The 23,605-nt window shown below is 40.1% G+C and overlaps 1 protein-coding gene across 1 annotated transcript; it reads right to left on the reverse strand.

The window, feature by feature from the left end:
- Positions 1-1,076: 1,076 nt before the first annotated feature.
- Positions 1,077-8,066, reverse strand: dtx3l1 (deltex E3 ubiquitin ligase 3L1). The gene is made up of 5 exons (XM_039789751.1): positions 7,952-8,066; positions 5,875-5,957; positions 5,615-5,766; positions 3,223-3,434; positions 1,077-1,823 (listed from the first exon to the last, which is right to left on the reverse strand). Exons 2-5 carry the CDS (start codon positions 5,954-5,956, stop codon positions 1,754-1,756), a joined length of 516 nt encoding a protein of 171 aa, XP_039645685.1. The 5' UTR covers position 5,957; positions 7,952-8,066; the 3' UTR covers positions 1,077-1,753.
- Between the last annotated feature and the right edge of the window lie 15,539 nt (positions 8,067-23,605).

A 23,605-nucleotide genomic window follows, 5' to 3' on the forward strand; every position in this document is an offset into this window, starting at 1 on the left:
TGCATAAGGGCCAGTAAAATATCAACCAGGCCATTTTCAGCCCAACCAATGTTACATACCCCATTAGGAGACCATAAGGAACAGTGTGAAATACCCTATATAATCATTATATCACCCCTTTAATGACAAATACAATTGGTACCACTACTTGAGGTCAACATATTTATTAGTTACACTGTCATAACAGTGTCATGACACCCAGTTTTGTGAAATTTCCTGTCAGACATCTATCTGAAAAAGTGCTAGAATTGGTCTCTAATCTTGCACATCTAATTATAATAATCATTAGGTCAACATGTCATGAATACAAAAAGAGGTGAATTTCTGTTTATGTCAAGTTGTCATGACAAAGACATCCTCTGGTAATATCATCCTGGTTAATGTCAAGTTGTCATTACAAAGACATCCCAAACTAATTTAATGTCAACTTGTCATGACCAAGACAACTTCTGGTAATGACACTTTGATTAATGTCAAGTTGTCATAATCAAGACAAGCCAAACAATGTCAACTTGTCATGACAAAAACCGAATAACACTTAATGACAGAAGTCATAAACGTTTATGACTTGTTTATAAGGTTTATGACACATTCATGACAGTGTCATGTCATAGTTATGACAGTGTCATGTCATGGTTATGTCAGTACTGTCAAGTAAAGTGTTACCGACAAGGACATGGCTGGTATCTAGCTTGTCTTGTTGTTAAACATACTGTCAGATTATATTTACTGATTGTCAAATGCACACAATGTTAATGACTTCGAATCTTGCTAGCACAACTTTCTGGCTCGTAGATGTTAGAGCCACAGGGTTCTATTATCTGAGCTGACAAGAAACAACCTTTGTCAAATGTGGCAAGTCAGATCTAAGCTCGGTCCTATTTACTGGACCAGTGAACAACGTTTGCATTGCATAAGAACCTTTTGGACTTGGACTCGGCAGCGCTTCGGATGGTTCTGGCCTCGCCATCGTCCATTAATTCCTGATAATGGACACCTTGTCGGGCATTAACCCTTAATGTATTTGCTAGTCTTGGCCAGGTTATTCATCACCCACCACTGTAACACTGATATCATCTAGTTGTCGGTCTCATTTATTCCTGAACATTTTAAACATTTGGATTCCCTGCACTGCCTGCTATCTAAGACTGGATGGCACCTAAACACTGATACGAGTGAAGTTACCGTTTTCTGATTTTGATCTATTAAACAAAAAATTGGAAAAAGACAGAACAAGATTGTGATGAATTAAAGAAACATAATAAGTTTAGTATTACTTAAATAATCATTTAATTGAGCATTATACTTAAACCCTATTCATGACCTGAAGCTTGACATTCTGTCATAATGTATGATGAAATCTTACACAACAAATGGATTGTAAAAACGTAAGTGTCTGTATCATAATTAGAGTTTAGATTGTTCACTGTACTACTTAAGAATAAATGTAATATTCACTTCACTTATACAGGCACTACTACTTACTACATACAGTACTATTATTTTGCCCTATAAATACAATAATATGACTCCATATTCTGAATTCAAAAAAAAAAACTTTTTTGTAATGATACAGTAAAATAATCACTTTATACTATTGACAATACATGTTATAATAAATTAATTTCAAGAATAAGAACTGCAATAATGTAATAATACACAGATTACACATTGACAACAACAACCATGGACAGCACAGGTTCTCAGCACAGTTTTTGCCTTCATCTGTCCATCCAGCGCTGTGTGTTGTGTGTTATTCAATGCCTTTATCCCTCAGTAGCTTTCTCACAGTTTTCAGGTAGTCGGAATCTGGGTAGCCATCACTGATAAACATAAATTACACAGAGACAATGACCTTATTATTTAGTGCAATGGTTCCCAGACTTTTTTATGTTTGTTTATGTATTCATGTCCCCATCCCACAAATTTTTGCCAAAGTTATTGGGGAAATTAGCAGCAATACAAACCAAATTCAATATTATTATATTAATTTTATTATTATAAGATATTTAAACTTTGCCCATTTTGCCAGTGGTAGAATTGCACAAAACTCTCCCACAATGATGACCGTGAACCCGAGAGCAGCTTCTTTAGATTTTGGTTTTGACAGATACTGCATGTTTACTTGAGGACCATCACCTGTTTTTATTTTCTTTCCTGTCAAACATATGTACATATAGTACGTTATATGTCAATGTGTTGTATGAATAAGTCTTTTTCTTCTCTAGTAAAGGTTCTCTAATGCATATGGACAGTCATGCACTAGAGACGCAAATGGGTGCTCTAGTGCGTATGTCTGGAACACAGACAGGTATTACTAACAATTTAGCATGTACAAAAGATTGTGCACACATATGTTTATGTATCTTCTGCTGTCTGCAAACTTTCTAGATGTCATTACATTAAAGGTTTTTCATAATGTATGACCACTACTTCACTACTAATAAATGTTTGTGAGCAGTGGTGTAGCATATAAATCTGGGCCCTGCACATATAGCCTCAGTTCCCCTTTATTATACATCCACTGTCACACCTGTACAAATAACTAAGTCAACAAGTAAACACATGCAAGTGCATTGGCTATTAGGGTAATCCGTAATGAAGTGTTTACAGTAGGGCTGTCGAGCGATTAGAACATTTTATCTAATGCTTTGGGATAAATTGATCTATATGAATTGCACATATCAATATGTGCCATGACAAGCATTTAAAAATGTTTAAATTGAGATGAGTGAATCAGTGAATGAATAGACGTCGTTAGGGCTGGACCCAAATATTCAAGGCCATTTCAGCGCAGTCTGAGACTCTTTATTGCGTTTTGCTGTTACTGGCTAATTTAAGTTTTAAACACTGAAACACTGCAACACTGTAGTGAACTGATCATATTTCAAAACTTCAAATGTGGTTTTTAATGCAAGAAATAGTCTGTCTGACTTTTATTTAGTAATGGTTTACCTATGATTCTAATTCAAAATTGCAGATGAACAAACAAACTTTTAATTCCTGGCTTTTTGAGGGCCCTCCTCATGCCTGCGCCCTGATTGACTCTAAGGTACCGTCCTTTGCAGACTACACTATATCATTTAGAAAGGGACACAGGTTTATTCTCCCATTCAGCCCTCCAACCTTATATCAATTTTTAGATTTTATATTGTATTTACACAATATTGGGCAGTTTCCACTGGCCAACAGGGGAAGACTGTGGTTGTAATATTTACTCACACTTTGTTCCCTCCATCTGGATGTGTTTTTAGGGGGACGGAAGCTGTAGTGACCGTGTCCTTTCCATCTTTGTTGGTGGTGACAGTAAACAAGAGCTGCTGGTTGAAGGCCTTCTCCAGCAGCTTTAGAACCCTCTTGCCCTCACGGTTGTCTGGCAGGTAAGCACAGAGCCGCAGCCCTGCGTAAGGGTTGCCCGGGTGGGGATGTTTCTCCTGCAGAACGAGATGTTTTACGTTTCAGTGGCACAGTGAAAAAGCACGGTCCATCACAGGATTCTATTGATGTACAATTCATTTGCTTTGGCTAATGCTAGTTTGGCATTGCCAGACCTTCCTCCTGCAAGTAGCTGCAAGTTTCAACTCGTCTCGTCGCAAATCGTTGGTCTGAACTGGACTTTACACACCTGTACTGTGCTGCACTAATGGCTTGAGTGAAAAGGTGACTCTCCACCCATTTGTAAACCTATTAGTTGGATGGTCTTGTTTTTTTAATGACCTTAAAGCTATAGCGTGTAGTTTCTGTCTCCCCCGTGAGGAATTCTAAGTAATGACAAAAAAACTGTTGGCACGTCCACATGATACAAGCCTTCCGTGACTGCGCACCGCCAACCCCCCCCAGTCCTCCACACAGTTGCTAGTAGCCAAGGAGGACACAGAGTTTTTTTGTGATTGTTGCGGGCAAAAATCCTTGATTATGCAGCACGTTTTCTTAAAAAAAGCAATGGAATATGCGGGATATTTATGCAATTTTATGCGATGAAATTGCGGGAACTTGCAAAAATTGTGGGAACTTGCAAAAACTGCAGTTTGATGAAAAAGAGAAAAAAAAGTGATTCTCCCAACACCCTGCTTTTCGATGATGTTTACGTCGTGTAATTACGTCACTGCATAATGTTCCCATGGCAACGGGGAAAATGGCTGCGCTTGTGTGAAGTAAACGCAACATTTTTCAACTTTCTGTTAAGATATATGTGACTTTTTTTTACAACAAATTATGAAATCATGCTAGCGGTGAAAATGCGGCGTATTTGAAAAAATGCGGCCCCCACCTAAATATGCAGACATTGGCTGATTATGCATTGAATTATGCGATCCCATAATCGTGTTTTTCTGGAGGGACTGAATAAGAGGTAATTATCTTCACTCTAGTGTCTGCGCGGGAAAGTCACCGGACGCCATAATCTTCTGAACATAATCATACTGAGAAATCCAGAGAGAGTTGTGTGGAGTTGATCGTCTTAATTAATTTTGAAGCAACTCATTTGGCAATGGCTTGAATGTAACGTTCATTAATATCAAAAAGTCACGCACTAAAGCTTTAATATATGCATGAACGCAAAATGTTTTATCTTAACCCCATATTAAGAATGTTATGGTTTCACAGATATCTCAATCAAATCAAATGGTCCGTAATGCTATTTTTGAGGGTTACAAATGTGGTTCATTTTCTTGTTTATTTTTTTTGCATTTATTTCCTTTTCCTTTGAGGTGGGTAGATTTAATCGATAAGAACATAGGAGAGGCATATAAAAGCTTTTACTTCAGCCTAATTCTTTCAGTCACTGTTTACTGTTTCAGTTTACACTGCGATATGTATATAATTATTGTTTTATTCATGACTGAATAAAAATAAATAAAAAAAAAACCCTCCAAAATCTCTTCCTGTAGTGTGAACTCGGCGTTGCTTCAGAGTTTCCTCCCCCAGCTCTGCTAACCAGACTAACCAGATCATCAGCTTCTTCATAGTAGCAACGAATGCTGCCCATAGAAACTCTCAGCTAATCTTTCATTCAAATCAAAGGACACTCTGCACTTCTCTTCCTGCTGAAGTGATTTTCACCTCTTTTCAAGACTGCAGTTCAGGGTTGTTTGTGATTTTGCTTTGTTCTGTTCTTGGTACAGTCCACTGTGTTGTTGTGTAATTCAAGGGATGTGATGCACCTACGTTTATGACATCGGAAGTGTTTGCACCATTAATTTGAGCTGGTAACAATACTAATCCTATTTGTTGATTGTATGGGACTAAATGTTCATTTGAAATTATGCTTTTGAATACTTCACTATAATATACACTGAAGAAATACATACAGTTTCTAAACATAATAATAATACACACAAAAAAAGAGGGCCCCATAAACACAAGAAGAGCCACTAAAAAGAGAGCTTTTAGCCAAGCCTAGCTGCACATTTAGTATTTCTTGAATAAGCAAACCAACTCATTCAAAAAAGGTTTTTGTGCACGTAAAACCATGCTAAGATTTATACTATTGAATAATACTAACCTCAACTGGGCTGTGATTCACAAACTGAAAGCCAACCAATCAGTGGATCCACTCTACAACTCTTGATTTAAAAAAAAAAGTTTTTACACTGTGGAATTTTGCCACGCTTACTGTCTGTATTCCATCTGGGAATATGTAGTTGATCTGCACGGTGTTGTCGTCAGGGAATCCCGGCAGGTCTCTGTGGAGGATCACCCAGGTCATCTGGCCCTGTGGCTGGCAGCCAGTCACTCCTCTGGGGATCCCATTCAGCCCTTCCTTAGCTGCACAGACAGCAGGCCAGTTTTAGTCATATTATCCAGAAGTGATTAGGAGACAATTATGGAAAGTTTGACAGACACAGAGAATTGGTGTGCATGTGTGTAAAGGACCTTGTTGTTCCAGTGATGGAGGACCCTTTCCGTTCAGGTAGCGGTTGCAGTAGACTTTTTCGCTGCTCTGACCAGAGCCCATACTGAGAGACACACACAGAGAGGGAAACAGATCGACATCATTGGCTGATTGGTGAGAATATCCGCATACAAAACATCAGAATGAGCACATCATCTTAATTGGACTGCCGTACTTTAATGGGGTTATTATACCATTTCATGGTTAGTAGTGCTTGGCCTGTGAAAACATAATGATGATGTCGTCTCTGGCGCCGGAAAAATCTAAATCCTTGTGATGACGTGGGTGCTTACCAGGTCAAGGAGGGTCTAATGAAAAATGTTATTGGTTGTCTTATGGGAAATTTAAGATCCAAGGATGTCCTTTCCTAAATCTGTCTCTTGCATGCCCCGACTTTAAGGAAGTGCAATGCCAATGGTGCATTTCATTTGTATTCGGAAGTCATAATTTCAGAGTTTTAAGTCGGACACGCCCCCTGAAGGCGGCAAATTATTAAAAAAAATTTTTTTTTGAAAGTTTCTTTTTTTGAATATATCCAATATATCCACATATTAACATCAAGTCAACTATAACACCTAAACACAACATGTTGCAGTTATGTAAGAGTGTGTGAAAGCTAGTTAGCAAGTGGGCACAGAAGTTTAGCTAAAAGTAATGAATGAATGGTAGAAATAACTAGTTAAAAGTAATGACTAAATAGTTTAGCTAAAAGTAATGAAAAAACATTAAAAAAAGCTAAAAGTTGAAATAGCTAACGGTTAAAATAAGGTAAAAGTAATGGTTTAAAGTAACGCTTATGGCTATATGGTTGAAACATTCAGCTTCACTCCAAGTAGTAGTAGCCTAGAAGGTTTGTAGTAGTAGGATGGTTGACCAAATCAACGTTAATATTGTCAGTTCAATTGTACGAAATAGTTAACACTATCCACTTTTATATTATGAATAGTGTTTTACATTGGAACATACATTGGGAAATGATGAAGGGGTAGCCTACAGGAGTTCATCTGACAGGGCTGTGGGGTTACCTCGGACCAAAAAAGGTTGGGTACCAGTGATCACAGCAGCACACAGCATAAAGCCAGATTTATGTCCCTTTACCGCTGTATACTTTCTCACCTTGGAACTTGGAAGAAGACAATTGACTACAATATAAATGCATCAGTAAACTATGACACACAGCCTTAGACCAAAAGTACATAGACGTATGAGGACAAGGGGTCCATGTGTGTTAGATCAAATAGTATATATATATATATATATATATATATGTATCTTGATAACAAATTAAATAGAAAACTTCCTTTATTTTGTTATTTGCATGTTCCACCCCTTGTTATTTAAGTAACTACACAATATCAAGTAATGTCAGGTGAATGTTAGTTAAATAGTCTAATATAAAGAATTCCGACCTACCCTTAGCCTGCTGAAGTACATAAATTGGATGTTTTCACTCTGATGATTTAGTCTTTTTTCAGTGATAGTGGAGCAGAAATCAAGTTTGTCAACCCACTAACACATGGAGCTCCCTGTATGTGATTAGCAGCCAAGAATGAGAAAGATGGCTGATGACACCAATGCAATATGATGTACTCATTGTTGGTGTGGGCCTGGGTTTTCCTGGTTTAAAATAATGTCCAAGAAGTATAGAGGGAATCACTGTGACGTCGCACTAACACAAAAATCACAAACATGCATTTTAGATGAATGAGATAAGAGTATATCCAGTTATTCCTCATTCCTGTCTTGAGTCCTGAAGATGCAATGGCTACAAGAATCATGAAATGATTTCACAAATAATTCTGAACTCGTTTTTTTTTTCCATTATTTTGCTGCCAAACATTCTGCTTGTCCCATTATAAAGAATTGATTTTGAATGAAAAGCTTGAGTTTTTGCAGCAGATTTGTACTCAGTGCTGTGACTTCACAACATATGCAGGTTTGGCTGGCACAACATGCAGATAAAAGAACTTGAAATATGAATCATTTTTTAACTATATTAAATATTCATCATTACAGTAAAGCTGATCAACAGTGTGCTGTTGTTACTGCCATCAGTACCTGTTGAAATGCGCTTCTTTTCCACACCTCAGTGAAGTTTTCTTCTTGGCTTCTGTCTCTCTTCTGTGAGTCCCGGAGTTCAGATGTCTGTTCAGCTCATGATGACACGACACAGAGAGAGAGAGACAGAGAGACAGAGAGACAGAGACGGAAGAGAGAGAGAGAGAGAGATGGGCGGGTCGAGTTGCAGAGGTGTGGTGTACTGCTGACTGATCTGTTCAACTGGTGTAGCAGCTTTGACAGATACTTAGTGTGTGTGTGTGTGTGTGTTTGTGTGCGTGTGTGTGTGTGTGTGTAAGAGTGAGAGAAGAGAGAGAGAGAGAGAGTGAGAGAGAGAGAGAGAAACTTTCAGTTTTGCAACATTGTTATTGGAACTTTTATGCCAATAAAGTCCCTTTAAATTGAAAGAGAGAAAAAATGTAGAGACTGAAAGTGAGAGAGAACACCACACACACACAACACACTTTTCCTCAAAGACACTTTACATACTCTCAGATACATATGAAAAGAAAAAGCAGCAATCATTTTTAATAAAGACAATAAAAAAGATTAGAATTGACAAGAAATAAAAACATGGCTGTGGAATGCAAGCCTGAAGAGGTAGGGTTTGAGGGTCTCTTCAATGATAACAGTGTGGGGGTATTTTCAAGCCCAACTTGTCACATACTGATGCTTGGTCAGGGGCCCTTAGCATAGGATACCGACACACAAGGCACCCTCTAGCATCTGTATGGGATGTACCGCAGCTCGACAGGACATTCACCAAGGATACCGGGGTTCTTGTCCCGTGTGTCACTTAAACAGACATTTTTTAACCACAACCCCAATCTTTTCCGAATCCTAACCAAGTGGTTTTACCCTGCACGTTGGAAAATTACGCCAAATGATACACAGAGCTTTAAAAAAGTGATGCCAAGATTCAAGACTGAGCGGCAGTATGTTGACGAGTTGGGAGTGACAATGTGTTGGCATTTTTGATGTGGTTTGGTAGTGACTTCTACAGATAGTGGGGCGGCGGCTGAAATTTGGTTGGTATTGTCTTTAAAGAGCTCACTGACAGTCGGAGATGGACTGAAAGACATATCAAATGAAAATACGATCAAAGGAAGAACAACTTGTCTTCATTTTTATTTTCTTTAAAAAATAAACAAAACCTAAACACTTGTGAGTCACTGTTGATAAAAGTCTCTGCCCGATGGATGTAATGACGCTTTTCCATCCAGACACCAATAATTCTGTCATTTTATTGAAATTGGACCAAATGTTTCAAAAGTTACATCTTACAGCTTGTAGAAGCTAAAATATTCATTACGCCACATGACAATGTGGTAAATGTTGGAAATGTATGATTTTGAGTACTGGGGCTTAAATTGTCTTGACAGTGGCACTTGAGGAAAAGCTACAGGGTCACTACGGAACAACTTAAAAGTAGCTGAAAATCTTGTCCTCCAGTGGTTTAACTGCTCATCTTGCTGCAGTGATGTAGAAGTGCAACAAAACAAACATCTACCACACCAAACCACACCCATCAGTGGTGCTGGCTGAGCTCAGAGGTTGGATCTGTTCAGCTTCAGTACTGTTAAGTGATGGGCAATATGTTACAATAGGCAGGTGTAGCTGTAGTGATCAGTGCATCTGTTCCATCAGGTTAGCGTGATAGTAGCTATATCAACGTTACATTTCCGGGATTGCTCTGGTAATTCCGCCAGATGTCCCTCATTTCGGCAGGATGTCCGTCACCTTCCTCTTCCTTTGTGATGGCGTTCTAAACTCTGGTGGATTTCTGAGGACTATGGTTAACTGCTCCTCAGATCTCTGCAGGGTAAATCCAGACAGCTAGCTAGACTATCTGTCTAATCTGAGTTTTCTGTTGCAAAAACCAAAACTAGTCAGGCCAATCACATTGTGTATAGAGTCGGTGGGTGGGTTTATGGCTGCTGCTGCTGGGAACAGCGGTCTTCTGGAAGACTTGGAGTTAAGCTTTTCTTTGAGAAAAGACCAAAGAACGACACAGAAATCATTCTTAAAAAAGGAAGATGTGTTCAGAGTTTTGCCGACCAGATACGGCAAAAAGTTTAATCTATCAACTAGCTTCGCTACCTTCTTCGTTGCTCTGCATGGTTGTAGTGCTATCCTATTGCATGCAGAGGGAATTTGAAAGACAACTGTTTATCCCGCCCCTCGGATTGAGCCCTATCAATGGTGAGTTCCCAGACCCAACATCTGGATGTGGGTCTGGCTTGTCAGGCTAGCTTGTGACATGAAGATTAAATAAAATCAGTTTGCATTATCTTGGTCCATCTGTGCATGGAAATGCTGCTCTTAGGAAAATGTGTCTGTTTTAAAAGAGTTTGTTGGTTGCTGCAGAAGTGCTGAATAGACTCAAAGTTACAGTATACAAGTGAAGCCAGCTTAGCTGAGCTGGGTAAAGAAATAAAGGCTTTTCTCCTGGGATTTGTTCAGCTCAATATGGATCACGGAGAGGAGACTTCCGGCGAATTTTCTAGTTTGTGCCTGTCTTATCTGTACTTTCCTGTATGTTTCCTTTTTCATCTCGATCTCGTTGTCTTTATTGTGTGATTTCTTGGTGTGTTTTGAACACAAGGCTGTCAGAAGGTTCTTAACAGATCCATTTCCCCCTTTCACTCTCAATTAAGTTGAGTTTTCTATGATGCTTTTGGAATTAAAGGAATTGGACTGGACTCAATTAAATTCAGAGGGGCTTTATTGGCATTAAAGTTTCAATAGCAATGTTGCCAAAGCATCAGCAATTCAATTTGTCCATCTATTCAGACAAAACACAATAGACAGTTGTATGAACATAATGGATGTATATTAATTATATAAATCTCTTTGTATGGCAAATATGAAAACAAAAGTTATTAAGCAATATGAAACAAAAAATGAAATCAAAAAGTAATTTCATTCTAATAAAAAAACGTAAAGAAACAGGAATTTAACAACTGGACACTGACATGTAATTAAACTTGTCAGTTCATCAGTGGAGGAATGTAGTTTAGCGGGTGGTGAAGCTGTTGGATATGATAGCGTTAAATCTTCATGTCATGTCTTTTAGAAGACAGTTTTTTTTTATGGCCGTCCATTGGCGTTTCGCCCGAGGTCCTTCTTTTGTTCCTGTACTCCTTTTTCAGTTTCTTTACTTTTGTTGTTGATTTGCTGACAGTTCAGTTGTTCTCTGCTGCAGCCATCTCCCACTGTATAAGCTCAAGCACTGGCTTTGTTCTCGAAGCTCTCTCAAGGTTATTTTGAACTGCAATCGAGGATCATACTGCTATGGGGACCGCTGCTTTGATTCCACGTCCATAGTGAAGTTCTGTGTTTTTAAAAATGGTGGTCACAACTTTTTAGTTGGTCTTATTGGTCTTGATAATCCTAGGCTATATTCACGATGTTCCACTTCTGGGATTGTTCAGGTGCCGCTGGAAATTCGGCCGGTTGTCCATCACCTTCCACTTTCTTTCTTTTGGAAATTATAACTCCAGTACTGGCGCTGTCTGACGTTTAGCACCGCCCATGACGATTGTTGTGATTGGTTTAAAGAAATGGCAATAAACCAGAGCAGGTTTTTCTCCCATCCCGGAATGCGGTGCGGCTATGTGAGACTACAATAATCCTGCCCCCAGCCCCTGACGTAAGCGGTGCTTGGTATGAAACTAAAGAGCTGGTTTCGCTCTAGAGCCAGTGCTTTGGCTGTCAAATCACGAAGAACTGTTTCGAGATTAGGCACCGGCTCCGGATCGGCCATCAAAATACCTTGGTCCAAAAGGGGTAAGAAAGACACTTGATCCGTTCCTTTGCCCAGACAGAGTAGGTGAAAGCCTGTCAGCTGCGTCTGCAGTGGAGTCGACAGTAGGCCCTCGTCAGTGAGGGAGACAGAGCGACGCACAGGGAGAAGTAAACAGGGAGACGTGTCAAAGTTATCAGTTAAAGGGGGAAATCAAGAAAGTAAGCCTAAAAGTGTGATAACTGATACAGTGATACAGTGTCAGAGGAAAGTGACAGTGAAATAACTGGAAACATGCAAGTGGACATGGAGAGTGAGTGTTTCCTTCAGGAGGATCAGAAGATTTCTGCAGGGAACAAAGGGAATGACGTTAGTTAAAGTGGTCATTCAGGGCACTCACTCGCTCACCAACGCAAAAGCAGAAAGCAAAACTTCTTACTCTCATTGGAAACAATTACCAACATACGCCCCGGGCTGCTAAAGCCAGGCTCCCAGCGCAGTGAGTGAGAAAGGTGAGAATGGAGGGCAGAGACACATTTGAAACATGAAGGGACACCTTACTTATCTCTAGGAAGTCCCAATTAAAATCCTTCAACTTCTTCATAAGAGTGGCGACACGACGATTCACTGTGAGTGCCTTCTTTTGGACGAGGTTGCCTGTCTTCTTGGACATTACTTTTCACTGCTGGCCTTCGTTCCCTTCTCTGGGTTAATCCCAATTTAAAAAACAATAATAATATTGTTACTAATTCCAAGATCAGGGAACATATGGGAATATGGAGAAATATTGGCATTTGAGTGAAATGTAACATATTTTTACAACTATATGTAAAAGCATTCAAATTAAGTTTCAAGGATAAATCCTTTGAGTAAAACGATATTTTAGTGCAATGTACCTTTTTTAAATGTGACTAAGTATGCGCTGGAGGTCTTGGGACTGTTGCATGTTATCACTTTAGTATGTTCAGCACAAAGTAGACAAGAACTTTATTTTTTATCACAAGGTACATTAACTTTTATGACAGTACAAAACAATCTTCAACAGAGATTGCTTACTAGCTATGTATTCGATATTAGTATTAGATATTAGAAGTACACAAAAACATTTCCTTTCAGCAAGTCCAGATTCACTCTCTGAAAGTAAAACACCACAGCTTACGTTAATCAACCAATTATCGTAAAAGAGAAAAAAAATCTGTGCTATTATTAGGCAGGTATGACATTAACCTTTATTGTACTGAATCTACTCAAAAGAAAGCAGTCATACGAGCAAATATTCCAACATCTCAAACTGCTGAAGACTTTTCAGAATGTATCCTCTTGTGCCTGCCAGATGCAAAAATATATTCTTAGTCACAAATTGGGGAACATACAATATAGACAGAGCTACATGGTTGTACTTCATATAGGAGAATTTGTGGTAGAGAGCTCGCTTAGCATGCGCGAGGTAGTGGGATCAATGTCTGCATTCTCCAGAGGAAGATTCTTCACATGGCACCCCCTCATTATCTCTGCTTCTCTTCATAGTTGTCGGATTCATCTACCAACCCTTAGGCTCAGGTTTGCCTTGGACCAGCTCTTAGTTGTGCTGCTATAGTTTTAGACTGCCGGGGGACTTCCTTTGACACACTGAGCTCCTCTCTCTTTCCATCTGTGTGCATTCATGTCCCAGTAATGCTTGTTACTAATTTAGCTCCAGAGAGCTTTTTTCCCGGAGTCTTTTTGTTTTCTCGCCGCGCAGATTTCCTTGGATTGTGGTGGCACCTGGATCGTGGTTGCAGCTCCTGCCGTGGTCCTGCTCAACGCCCTGCTACACCCTACACTGCTACTACTATTACTTCTAATCGTTGTTCTATTATCTTTATTGTTACTATAATTGTCACTGTTCATCACACCAACTGCTAAAATGATTATGAATCATATTTCTGTATATCTGTATCAGTGTCTCTGTAACCGGCAGCGGCACATGGCAGCTTGTCGCACCAAATGCTTGCTCTTGGGGGGGAATTGTTGGGTCTTTGTAAATGATATAGTGTGGTGTGCACCTACTCTGTCTGTAAAGTGCCCTGATATTACTCCCGTTATGATTTGACACTATAAAGAAAAATGTAATTGAATTAAAATTGAATTGAATGATTGGGAAGCAGGCAGGAGCCTGGTCAGGTGACTGGTGTAAGCAGGAAGCACACTGAGGGTAACTGGTGGACAGCTGGGGAATGCCAGGCTCTGAAAATGACAGGCGTTTGCACATGGTAATGCACATGGCCGCAGGCTAAAAAGAGTGAATAGATGGAGATGAGGGTAGAACGGACCAATTCAGTGACAGTTAATTCTACTCTAAGGATCAAACCGGCATGTTTTAGTTCATTTTGAAATCCAATAAATGTTGTATTGTCCGACGAGTGCTTTAGATTGTTGTATGTGTTTGCCTGCCTGCATTTATTTCCATACAGTATAAAAAATCAATTTGTAGACTGAAACTTGCTTGACATAAGCAATTCATCACAAGGACGGAAGTTGAATTTTAAGTTAAGATATGTGTCCACTGCTCTATTTGTATGACTATAGGAAAAAGGAAAAAAAAAGGTTTAAAAAATTAAATAAATAAAAAAGCAAAGGGCAGGGTGAGTTTGTTCACAGGAGATCAAACGCACACGTCTTTACCCTTTCTTTTACAATAATCCCCCACATCTGTAAAGGTGACTTCCTTGGAAAGTGAAAGAAGAAAACCCTTTTAGGCTCGAAGATAGGCTTTACTTTCACCTAATAAGATTAGTGTTGTGGTTGGGGCTTGTTTCATTGAGAGCATAGGCGTGGTACTCTATCATGGTGAATGGCACAATTAGCTGCAGAACGGCTGTCAGGTATTACTGGCATCTGCAGTGAGAAATTAGGCTAAACTAGGAAATAAATGGACAGCAGCTGCGTGTGCTCCCACACAGAACTCATTCCTGCCCCCACACCTTCCCTTCCCTTGCCCTCCCTTTCTTTCTCCTTTGCCTCCCCTTCTCCCGTCCCTTCCTTCCTCGTTGCCTCCACTTTCCCTCTCTCACCTCGTCTTCAACTCTCACTCGCCTCCCCTTTACCTCCCTGCTGCCTCCTTATTATCTCCCATTTGCCCCCCCTTTGCCTCCCCCATCGCCCTCCTTCGCGCTGGCCTAAACAACCTGCGTCTACTCCTCAGTTATTGGATAATTTGGCTTTCTCCCACGTGTCTCTGTGCTAATTAAATATGGTGTACACTGTCTGGAGAATGTCACAATTGATTTTTCTTTCTACAAGGATTGGGGAGCCATTTAATTTTGTGAAAGCCACCCCCACTTCCCCCAAACACACACACACACACACACACACACACACACACACACACACACACACACACACACACACACACACACACACACACACACACACACACACAAACCTACAAAATGATTGGAAATCATTCCTAAGAAGAGCCTCTACAGATTCTAAAGCTACCTGCTGTTCTACCTGCTGACAGGCAAGCTTGTATGATCCAGGGGGTGTTCATGAGTCCTAACATTTCTACCCGACCAAAAATGGACCCCTGACTCATCTTCCCACAACCAGAGATAATCCATTCATTTAAATAAATTATGAAATAAACTAAATCAGAAAAAGAGAATGTGGTCCCGAGGCAAATTCTGTGTTTCACCACTGCAGAGCCCTGGTTTGATAACCCCGAGTGGTACCACTTGATCATGTTGATTGGGAGGGAAGCCGTGGAGGGTTTTCTCCTACTGGTTGGTTGGGATGCTTGCACGGAGAGAAACTGAAAATCTCAACAGCAATCTGTCTTTTACAATACGATTTCTTTGTCAGAAAGTAGTTCCAAAAGAAACCTGTTGACAGTCTGGATTATCCTGAATAACTGGGACATTGCATCTAGAAAACACATCCGCATACCTAAATGACAGACTAGGTTGTTTGCCAATGACTCCCCAAAGTGATATAACATTGTGAAATGGTCACACGGTGGCAGTTCTAAACTGGTGGTTAATGTTGTGAAACGGAACTACTTGGTTAGGTTAAGGAAAAGATCATGGTTTGGGTTCAAATTAGTATGTTTTTTACAGACTTAGGTTTGTTACAGACGTACAGTATGTCTGTGACGTAGTCACGTCTGTGACATAACGTAGTATTCTCGCATTGCCAGACCATCCTCCACAGCGCTGCGGAGGAAGGTCTGGCTAGTCCACACAACATTCTAGGATGAGAGAAAAAGTGCTCTGGTTTATTGGCATTTCTTTAAACCAATCACAATCGTCTTGAGCGGCGCTAAGCTCCAGACGGAGCAATGGTGCCTCTGCAAAATAGCGTCGGGAAGGAACTTGTTTTGTGTTATGTGTATGTTCAAAAGTAGTTTTGGTCGTGCAGAAAACTCAGATTGGACAGGTAGTCTAGCTAGCTGTCTGGATTTACCCTGCAGAGATCTGAGGAGCAGTTAACCATAGTCCTCAGAAATCCATAGGAGTTTATTACAACATAAAGAAAGCAGAAGGTAACGGACATTCAGCCGAAAAGAGTGACATCCAGTGGAATTTCCTGCGGCACCAGAGCAATCCCAGAAGTGGAACGTCGTGGATCGAGACTAGTGACATAGTTACATGGTTATGTACTAATGTAGTTATGGTGGCTAACTTTAAAAAAAGCCTTGACATTTGGTTTCACACGGGACACGTACACCGGTCTCCTGAGTAAAAATCCTGTGTTTGTTTGACCCATCCGCCCTCTTCCCTACATGGACTTTATACTATGTCACCTGACTTCTTCCTTTGCTTCCACCATAATAACTAAGGCCACTAGAGGTCGCCTAACAACAAATGTAAATATGGATGATAATAAGCAATCAACCTATACGTTCTGGCTGAGGAGTTCTTCCAATGGAATCTTTTTTTATTCCAATCCATTGGGGTGGATGCAAAACCGTCAGATATTCAGATATAAATATTTTGTCCATCTCATTTACCACGCTGTGTTTTTTTTAGTTCGTTTCTTTTCTAAAGCATGTATACAGATTCTTTCAGTGACTGTAAAGTCCTTTTCCAAAAGCGCCAGTGTTTTCAGTGTCAGATAGAAACATAGGCACCGCATTGATTTCACTGTCACTAAAGAAACATCCATCAGCTCACAGCCATCAATCGAAAGGACACTTAGCCCCAACTAAGCCATGATGAACAGCTCTGTCAGCCCTCATCCTAGATTTGTTTTATTGTGCGTAGTGCTACGTTGACCTTGTACATACAACAGACTCTCTCTGTGTAAAGTGTTTTTTTACATATTGGTGGATTCATTGTGATACATCGTGGTATGTTGGACTTCCTAATGATCTCTTAAAACAAATACATGTGAAGAACAGACTAAAGGTACACAATGGTTCCTGCTTTTATTGTTTATATTCCAGCTATAAAAAATATATTCCGCTCATAGTGGAAGTTTGTGTTACTTCAATTGGGTCAAAGTTGTGAAATAATTTTTAGGTTGTATTGCTCTGTCATGTCTGTTCAAAGCGTGAATGACTCATAATGAATTATGTTATTGGTCCTTATGAGTGAATCAGTGTAGAAAAAATATAATGATCACGGAGTAATTGTTGATTGTACAGTAACACAGCCGTTCCAAAGTGACAGTATGAATGAAAAACCTTGGATTCCACTTGATGACCTAGCAGTAGAGCTGTGAGAGAAAGACCCTGTGAGATGTGTGCATGAACAGGTGCACCTAACAATGGAGTGTTCATCAGCAAACTACACCTAATTGTAGCAGTCTTTTCAGCTTTGATCCTCTTGAATTTAGATTAGAATTGGCTAGGGCTTCCCCCTAAAAGTAAAATGTTTGATAATCAGTTGGTGACCCCTCAGTCAACTAAGATTCTTCAAGTCAAGCAGCCGTTTTTTTCCCCATTTATTTTTTTGTCAGTCAGTGCGCAACTACTTCTGGGGATATGTTGGTCCCCTAGATGTAGCTGCAGAGTAAGCTAAAATATTGGTAATCAACAACCAAATCTGATTAGACTTGACAGAATTCTGAGTCAGGTACAGGCTTAAAATTGGCAGTATAGGGTTCTTTAAAAGTGTAAAAAGTTTTGCTCAGCCCAAGTCTTAGCACAAATGTAATGTAAAGAACAATTTTAATGTGAATGAGGTAAACTATAGTTACCTATTCTGGTGGAAAAGTTTGAACAAATCTGCTGTTCCATAACATTTGATGTAGAATGACACGATGAGCTAAGTTGCTCTGCTGGAAGAGAGAGTGAGAAAGTAGAGAGAGCGAGATAAAGAGAGAGAGAGAGAGCGAGCGAGAGAAAGAGAGAGAGAGAGTGTGACAAATGTGCTTTTGCGATCAAGCGCCTGCTGAGCGAGATGAGTCTTTTTACACCCTGACAACAAATGGAGATATCACTGATATTAAAAGAGACAAGCCCCCCTTTAACCTACTTGGCACAATTTGCTTGGAGTTAATAGTCTGTTGTTGGAGATTTGATCAGCAGTGAGCCAAGTGGATCGCATCCAGTCCAACGAGTCCACAGTGGCTGTCACTTCTCATCACATCAGCACCACTGCTATACCAGGCTAACTTAGAGAGGAAAACTGCTGCTAAAGGAGGGAGTGTGACAGTGTGTGTGTGTGTGTGTGTGTGTGTGTGTGTGTGTGTGTGTGTGTGTGTGTGTGTGTGTGTGTGTGTTTTTCAGGTCTACTTATTTGGTTGATTTGTTAGAGGGTGTAGAGTGTGTGTGTTTGCTGGAAGGTCTGTATGTTTGTAACCCAATGTGTCAGACGGTTCGCAAAAGAAAATATCAATATATTATACAAATATAACTTTTCATTCATCCACATGATGTTCACTACACTTTCAAACTAGGCACACCCGTTCGGGAGACAGGAAGTGTGTACCCTTTCGGACCACCGGCACCGCTTGAAATTCATCTTCATTATAATGACGTTACATGGTTAGAATATGTGAGTGTGTACTTGTTTTGGGTATGTACACTCTATTTATTGTGGTTATTCTGTATTTATCTCTGGTATCAAGTTGTTTACATGAGATTTAGCAGATTGTCATCAAACGTTCATTCTGTGTGTTTGAAGGCGATGTGTACTGTGACAGTTCTGTCACCTTCCTGCAGGGCCTGAACACATCTCAGCTCCAGCTTATCTGCACAGTGCAGTCAGTGCAGCTATTTTAAATAAGCAAATGACCTGTTGGAGGTAACATAATGCTGTACATTTCAATTAAATATTCCTTCAGTATTAGTGTTGCTGCTAAAATGGTTAAGGCTCATTGAACATGTTGGTACATTTTTACTGATTTCCCCAAAAAATCCCTAGAATTTCTAAAATTAGCCCCATAGTCAATAAAGTAAATATTTAACCTATTTTTCATGAGCCACATTCTGACACTAACATGGCATTTGTCAGACGGACACATCAGAAGAAAATTAATTTTGTTCCAGACACGTTTTCTGTCTCAGGACCAAACTCTCGCGAGATCTGCCGACACAGATAAGCTAACGTCCTAACATTCGCCAACAGCCCTAATAAAACACATTTTTGTAATGCTAAATATGTCTTTTAGCTGTGTCAATATAGAATGGTCGCAAAAGAAAATATCAATAAGATATTAAAATATAACTTTTCATTCATCCACATGATGTTCACTACACTTTTAAAAGAGGCTACGCCTATTTAGGAGACAAGAAGTCTGTACCATTTGGGAAACATTGTCCCAGCTTGAAATGCACACACATCTTAAGTTAGAGAAAATCTCAATACCTGAATACATGCTTGTAGAAGGATCACATTAGAAAATGCATTTTTTTATTACATTTTGTGTTAAACACAGATAAACTACTGATTTAATATTTTATTACACTGGACTTTTTAAGAATGTATTCAAATGTTAAAGCCATCTAGCAGTCGTGGTGAAATTTGATGGAACCACAGAGGGAGGTGACGAGGTTGGGTTGGATGAATGGATCAGCAAAACATCAGGCTTTAACATGTGAAGGGTGGTCATGAGTTTTCTATAACCTTAAAAGTAATAATCTGGCGATTGGTTTGCCAGAGAGGGTAGGTGGAGCTAACTCAACAGACTCGGTCTTCAACTGTCAACTGGCTGACGTGGGAAGTGAGATCCAAAAACACGTCTGCAAGTACCGCTATAGTTGCTGCCAGGGAGAACGAAACGGATATCTTTAAAATTGTAACTTTAACCCTGGGGTTATAGTACACATGTCACATGTTTATGCCGTGTGGTACCTTTGCACATGTGAAAAATGTGGTTTTCAGATCACCAATTAATGGTTAGTCTTTATCCATGACGTTCAACTTTCGGGATTGCTCCGGTGCCGCTGGAAATTCCGCCGGATGTCCTTTTTGGCCAGATGTCCGTCCCCTTCCTCTTTCTTTGAGTTGGCGTTCTAAACGCCGGTGGATTTCTGAGGACTATGGTTAACTGCTCCTCAATCTGAGTTTTCTGTTGCATGACTAAAACTACTTTTGAACGTACACATGTTCCACCAAAACAAGTTCCTTCCAGAGGCTATTTTGCAGAGGCACTGTTAGTTTGTCCGGAGCTTAACGCCACCCAAGACGATTGTGTTTGGTTTAAAGAAATGCTAATGAACCAGGGCACGTTTTTCTTCCATCCCAGAATGCTATGTGGACTAGCCAGACCTTCCTTCACAGCGCTGTGGAGGAAGGTCTGGCAAAGCGAGACTATATAACGGTAAATCAAATACATCATGTTGAAACATCAGTTTTATATATCGTGATATTTCTCATGAAACATTCATTTTGTATGAGGTTTTTGCCATGAGTCCTCGATTCAGAGTTAGGAACTACATTCTTTCAGTTAGGTTTTAGTTACTCATTTTTGAAAGCACTCGACACAGATTTTGTACGTAGTGACCCACTGCAATAGCCAGTGGCCTCAATGCACAGTGTTGGAGCTGCCTTTGCAGGCAGATACAGGATGCCACGCTCAAGAGCTTCTGTTTGTTTCTTTCTCATGGATTCCCAGGTACACACAACAATACACAAAGTGGCAGGCCTATTGTTAGCAGCACATCATCCATCACAGAAAAAAATCCCAATGTGGACCACCACCTAAAACCCTCAGACCAGATTTATGTGCATTTTAGAAGTGTGTCTCAGAGGGTCAGAAAGGCCCTTCTGTCTTCTATGTATCGCTTTCTATGCTGGATTATCTCCGACTTTTATCTCATTATCAGCAGTTTAAAACGGTTGCCTTCTTGCTGTATATATATGTTATATGTTTTACTATTTTACTTGCCACAGGATATGCAGCAACTATTAAAGATTTTGTCTTGCTCAAACCTTGTGTGCCAGCCCGTACCCCACAAAAACCTCTTTAGTTGAGGTGATCCAATAATATAGTGAGTAATCTGAGAAACACGACCACTCCTTTTGTCAGATGTTGGCTTTTTTGTCCAGGAAGGCTTTCATTCTATTTCCCTAAGTGGCTTCACCACTTGTCAGGACACCATTGTAAATAAGACAATGACTTGCATGGAAAAATAAAGGGGAAATAAAAAAATTAAAAAAAACACCTGGCCCATTTTATGTCTCATTTGATCTGCTTAAGTTTTATCTAAGAATAGACGTGCACTAAACACTGTGCACCAAGTAGAGATGTCCTGAAGTTTTTGTGGCCCCTATCTTGATCCAAGTATTTTTTTAAATATTGGCTATCTACCAATACCAAATCCAAACCGACACTTTTTTTACCTAAGTGTTGATTAAATATGTCTTACATATTGAAATAACTGTAGCCTTCTAAATGATGCTTACCTTATTTTTCACAAGCTACTTGATCCTGGTTCAAAACTATCAAGTTGATCAACTTAACTTATAAAGATGTTGTTGTTAACTGGGAGGATGTGGCTCGTGAAACTGCCGTGATCCGATCTGCTAGAGGGAAGATGTCTTACACTGTTTGAGTTGTTGGGAACTACAGAAACACTCTGGTTGTGTAGTGTTAGAAAGTGATGCCTTCTAAACTATCTTTGGCTAAGAGTGTCATTTCCGCCTGTTGCCCACTTACTTTTTCAGCTAGTGGGGTTATCATTGTCGAACTTCAGAGCATGTGAAATGAGTGAAGTTCCTGCAGTAATGGCTCAGTGGTGGCCAATGGCATCAATCACATGAAATAAGACGGGCAGCACAAGTGCCTATGGCAGATTTCAGCATGCAGATGAGAGGGTGATATGACAATATACAACAAAAGAAGTTTTCCTCTCATAATGAGATGGAAATCACAAATCACTTTGCTGATTCAAATCATTTGGTTCCCTTCAATCCAAAGATTCCTAATCATGGACTATTTAGTTCCTTCACTTCTCCAAAGATAACCAGTTGCACCGCCATTAAAATGGACTTCAGTACGTCCAACAGTAACTGCATGCATCACCATTCATATAGCCTCGTATTGCCAGACCTTCCTCCACAGCGCTGCAAAGGAAGGTCTGGCTAGTCCACACAACATACCTGGATGGGAGAAAAACTGCACGACTGTTCTCTATTCTTGTCACCAGTTGGGTCACAATTTGAGAGCAATTAATCAGGCAAAGTGAGTGTGACAAAACCAAATTTCAAAATTGGTGAGGATCCCTTTAGTTAGGCTACATGTAGTCTAGCATGGAGGAAGGTCTGGCGAGTCCACGCAGTATTCGGGGATGGGAGAAAAATGTGCTCTGGTTTATTGGCATTTCTTTAAACCAATCACAATAATCTTGGGCGGCGTTAAGCACCGGACAGAGCCATGGTGCCTCTTCAAAACAGCCTCCGGAAGGAACTTGTTTTGGTGGAACGTGTACGTTCAAAAATAGTTTTAGTCATGCGACAGAAAACTCAGATTGGACAGATAGTCTAGCTAGCTGTCTGGATTTACCCTGCAGAGATCTGAGGAGCAGTTAACCATAGTCCTCACAAATCCACCAGAGTTCAGAACGCCAACACAAAGAAAGAGGAAGGGGATGGACATCCGGCCAAAAATGAGAGACATACGGCGGAATTTCAGGCGGCAACGGAGCAATCCGGGAAATGAAACTTTGTCAATATTTAGACTACCATTCATACAGCTGCGATGCTCAGCGCTGATTCTGATTCTGACTGACTAAACTTTGAATGGAGGCGGGACGGTGAGAGGTATAGGGAGAGAGTGTAAAGGGAGATGGAAAGGTAAAAAAAGAAAGAGAAGTTCAGAAGATAATTGGACTTTCCTCTATGTTTTCTCCCCCTGTCTGGATTAGAGGAGGGAGTCAGGCAGGATTTGGGACACATGGTAATTATCCCATCTGAGATCCCATCTGCGACCCCTCCCGTCCCCAGCCTCTTTTCTAAACCCTCCCCTGTCCTCTCAGCTTAAGCAGGATTGCCTTTCTCTGCTCCAGAGTCTCTGAGGTTGCTAAAAACAAGCCGGGCCTTTGTGTCACAACAACAAAGGATTCCAAATGGAGAAGCAGATACCTTTTAACTCCCTCTGAGAGGAGCAGCCACTTGTTTTGCAGCCTTAACAATTTCAGCAATGCTAGAGTTTTGTGTTTTGTGAGGGTTTTGTTGCTTGCCTGATGTATTTATAGAAAAAAACCTGAATATGTAGTTTGACTCTTTAGTTTCCATGTAGATCAGAAGACTGAGAATCATTTGGGTATTTGAATCAACTACAACAATACAGTATGGTCTAGTTTTTTTCTTTTCTTAAACAGATTAGGTTTTACAGGTTACCACACTGCTATTAACTCACTTTACTTACTGTAACATTCAAACTCACTGTAAAGAGAAGGACCGGAGAATAAGAGACAACTGGATTTAAAACATGAAAGAAATATTGTAACAACTGGAATGTATGTTCATATATAAAATTGT

This window comes from Perca fluviatilis, chromosome 22 (genome assembly GCF_010015445.1).
Source record: "Perca fluviatilis chromosome 22, GENO_Pfluv_1.0, whole genome shotgun sequence".
Classification (NCBI taxonomy): Eukaryota; Metazoa; Chordata; class Actinopteri; order Perciformes; family Percidae; genus Perca; species Perca fluviatilis.

Coding starts and splice junctions, on each gene's coding strand:
- dtx3l1 (XM_039789751.1), bottom strand. CDS start 5,956: ATGGGCTCTGGTCAGAGCAGCGAAAAAGTCTACTGCAACCGCTACCTG. Junction 3,435..5,614: donor TCCCAGATGGAATACAGACA/GTAAGCGTGGCA, acceptor CTCGTTCTGCAG/GAGAAACATCCCCACCCGGG. Junction 1,824..3,222: donor CCAGATGGAGGGAACAAAGT/GTGAGTAAATAT, acceptor TATGTTTATCAG/TGATGGCTACCCAGATTCCG.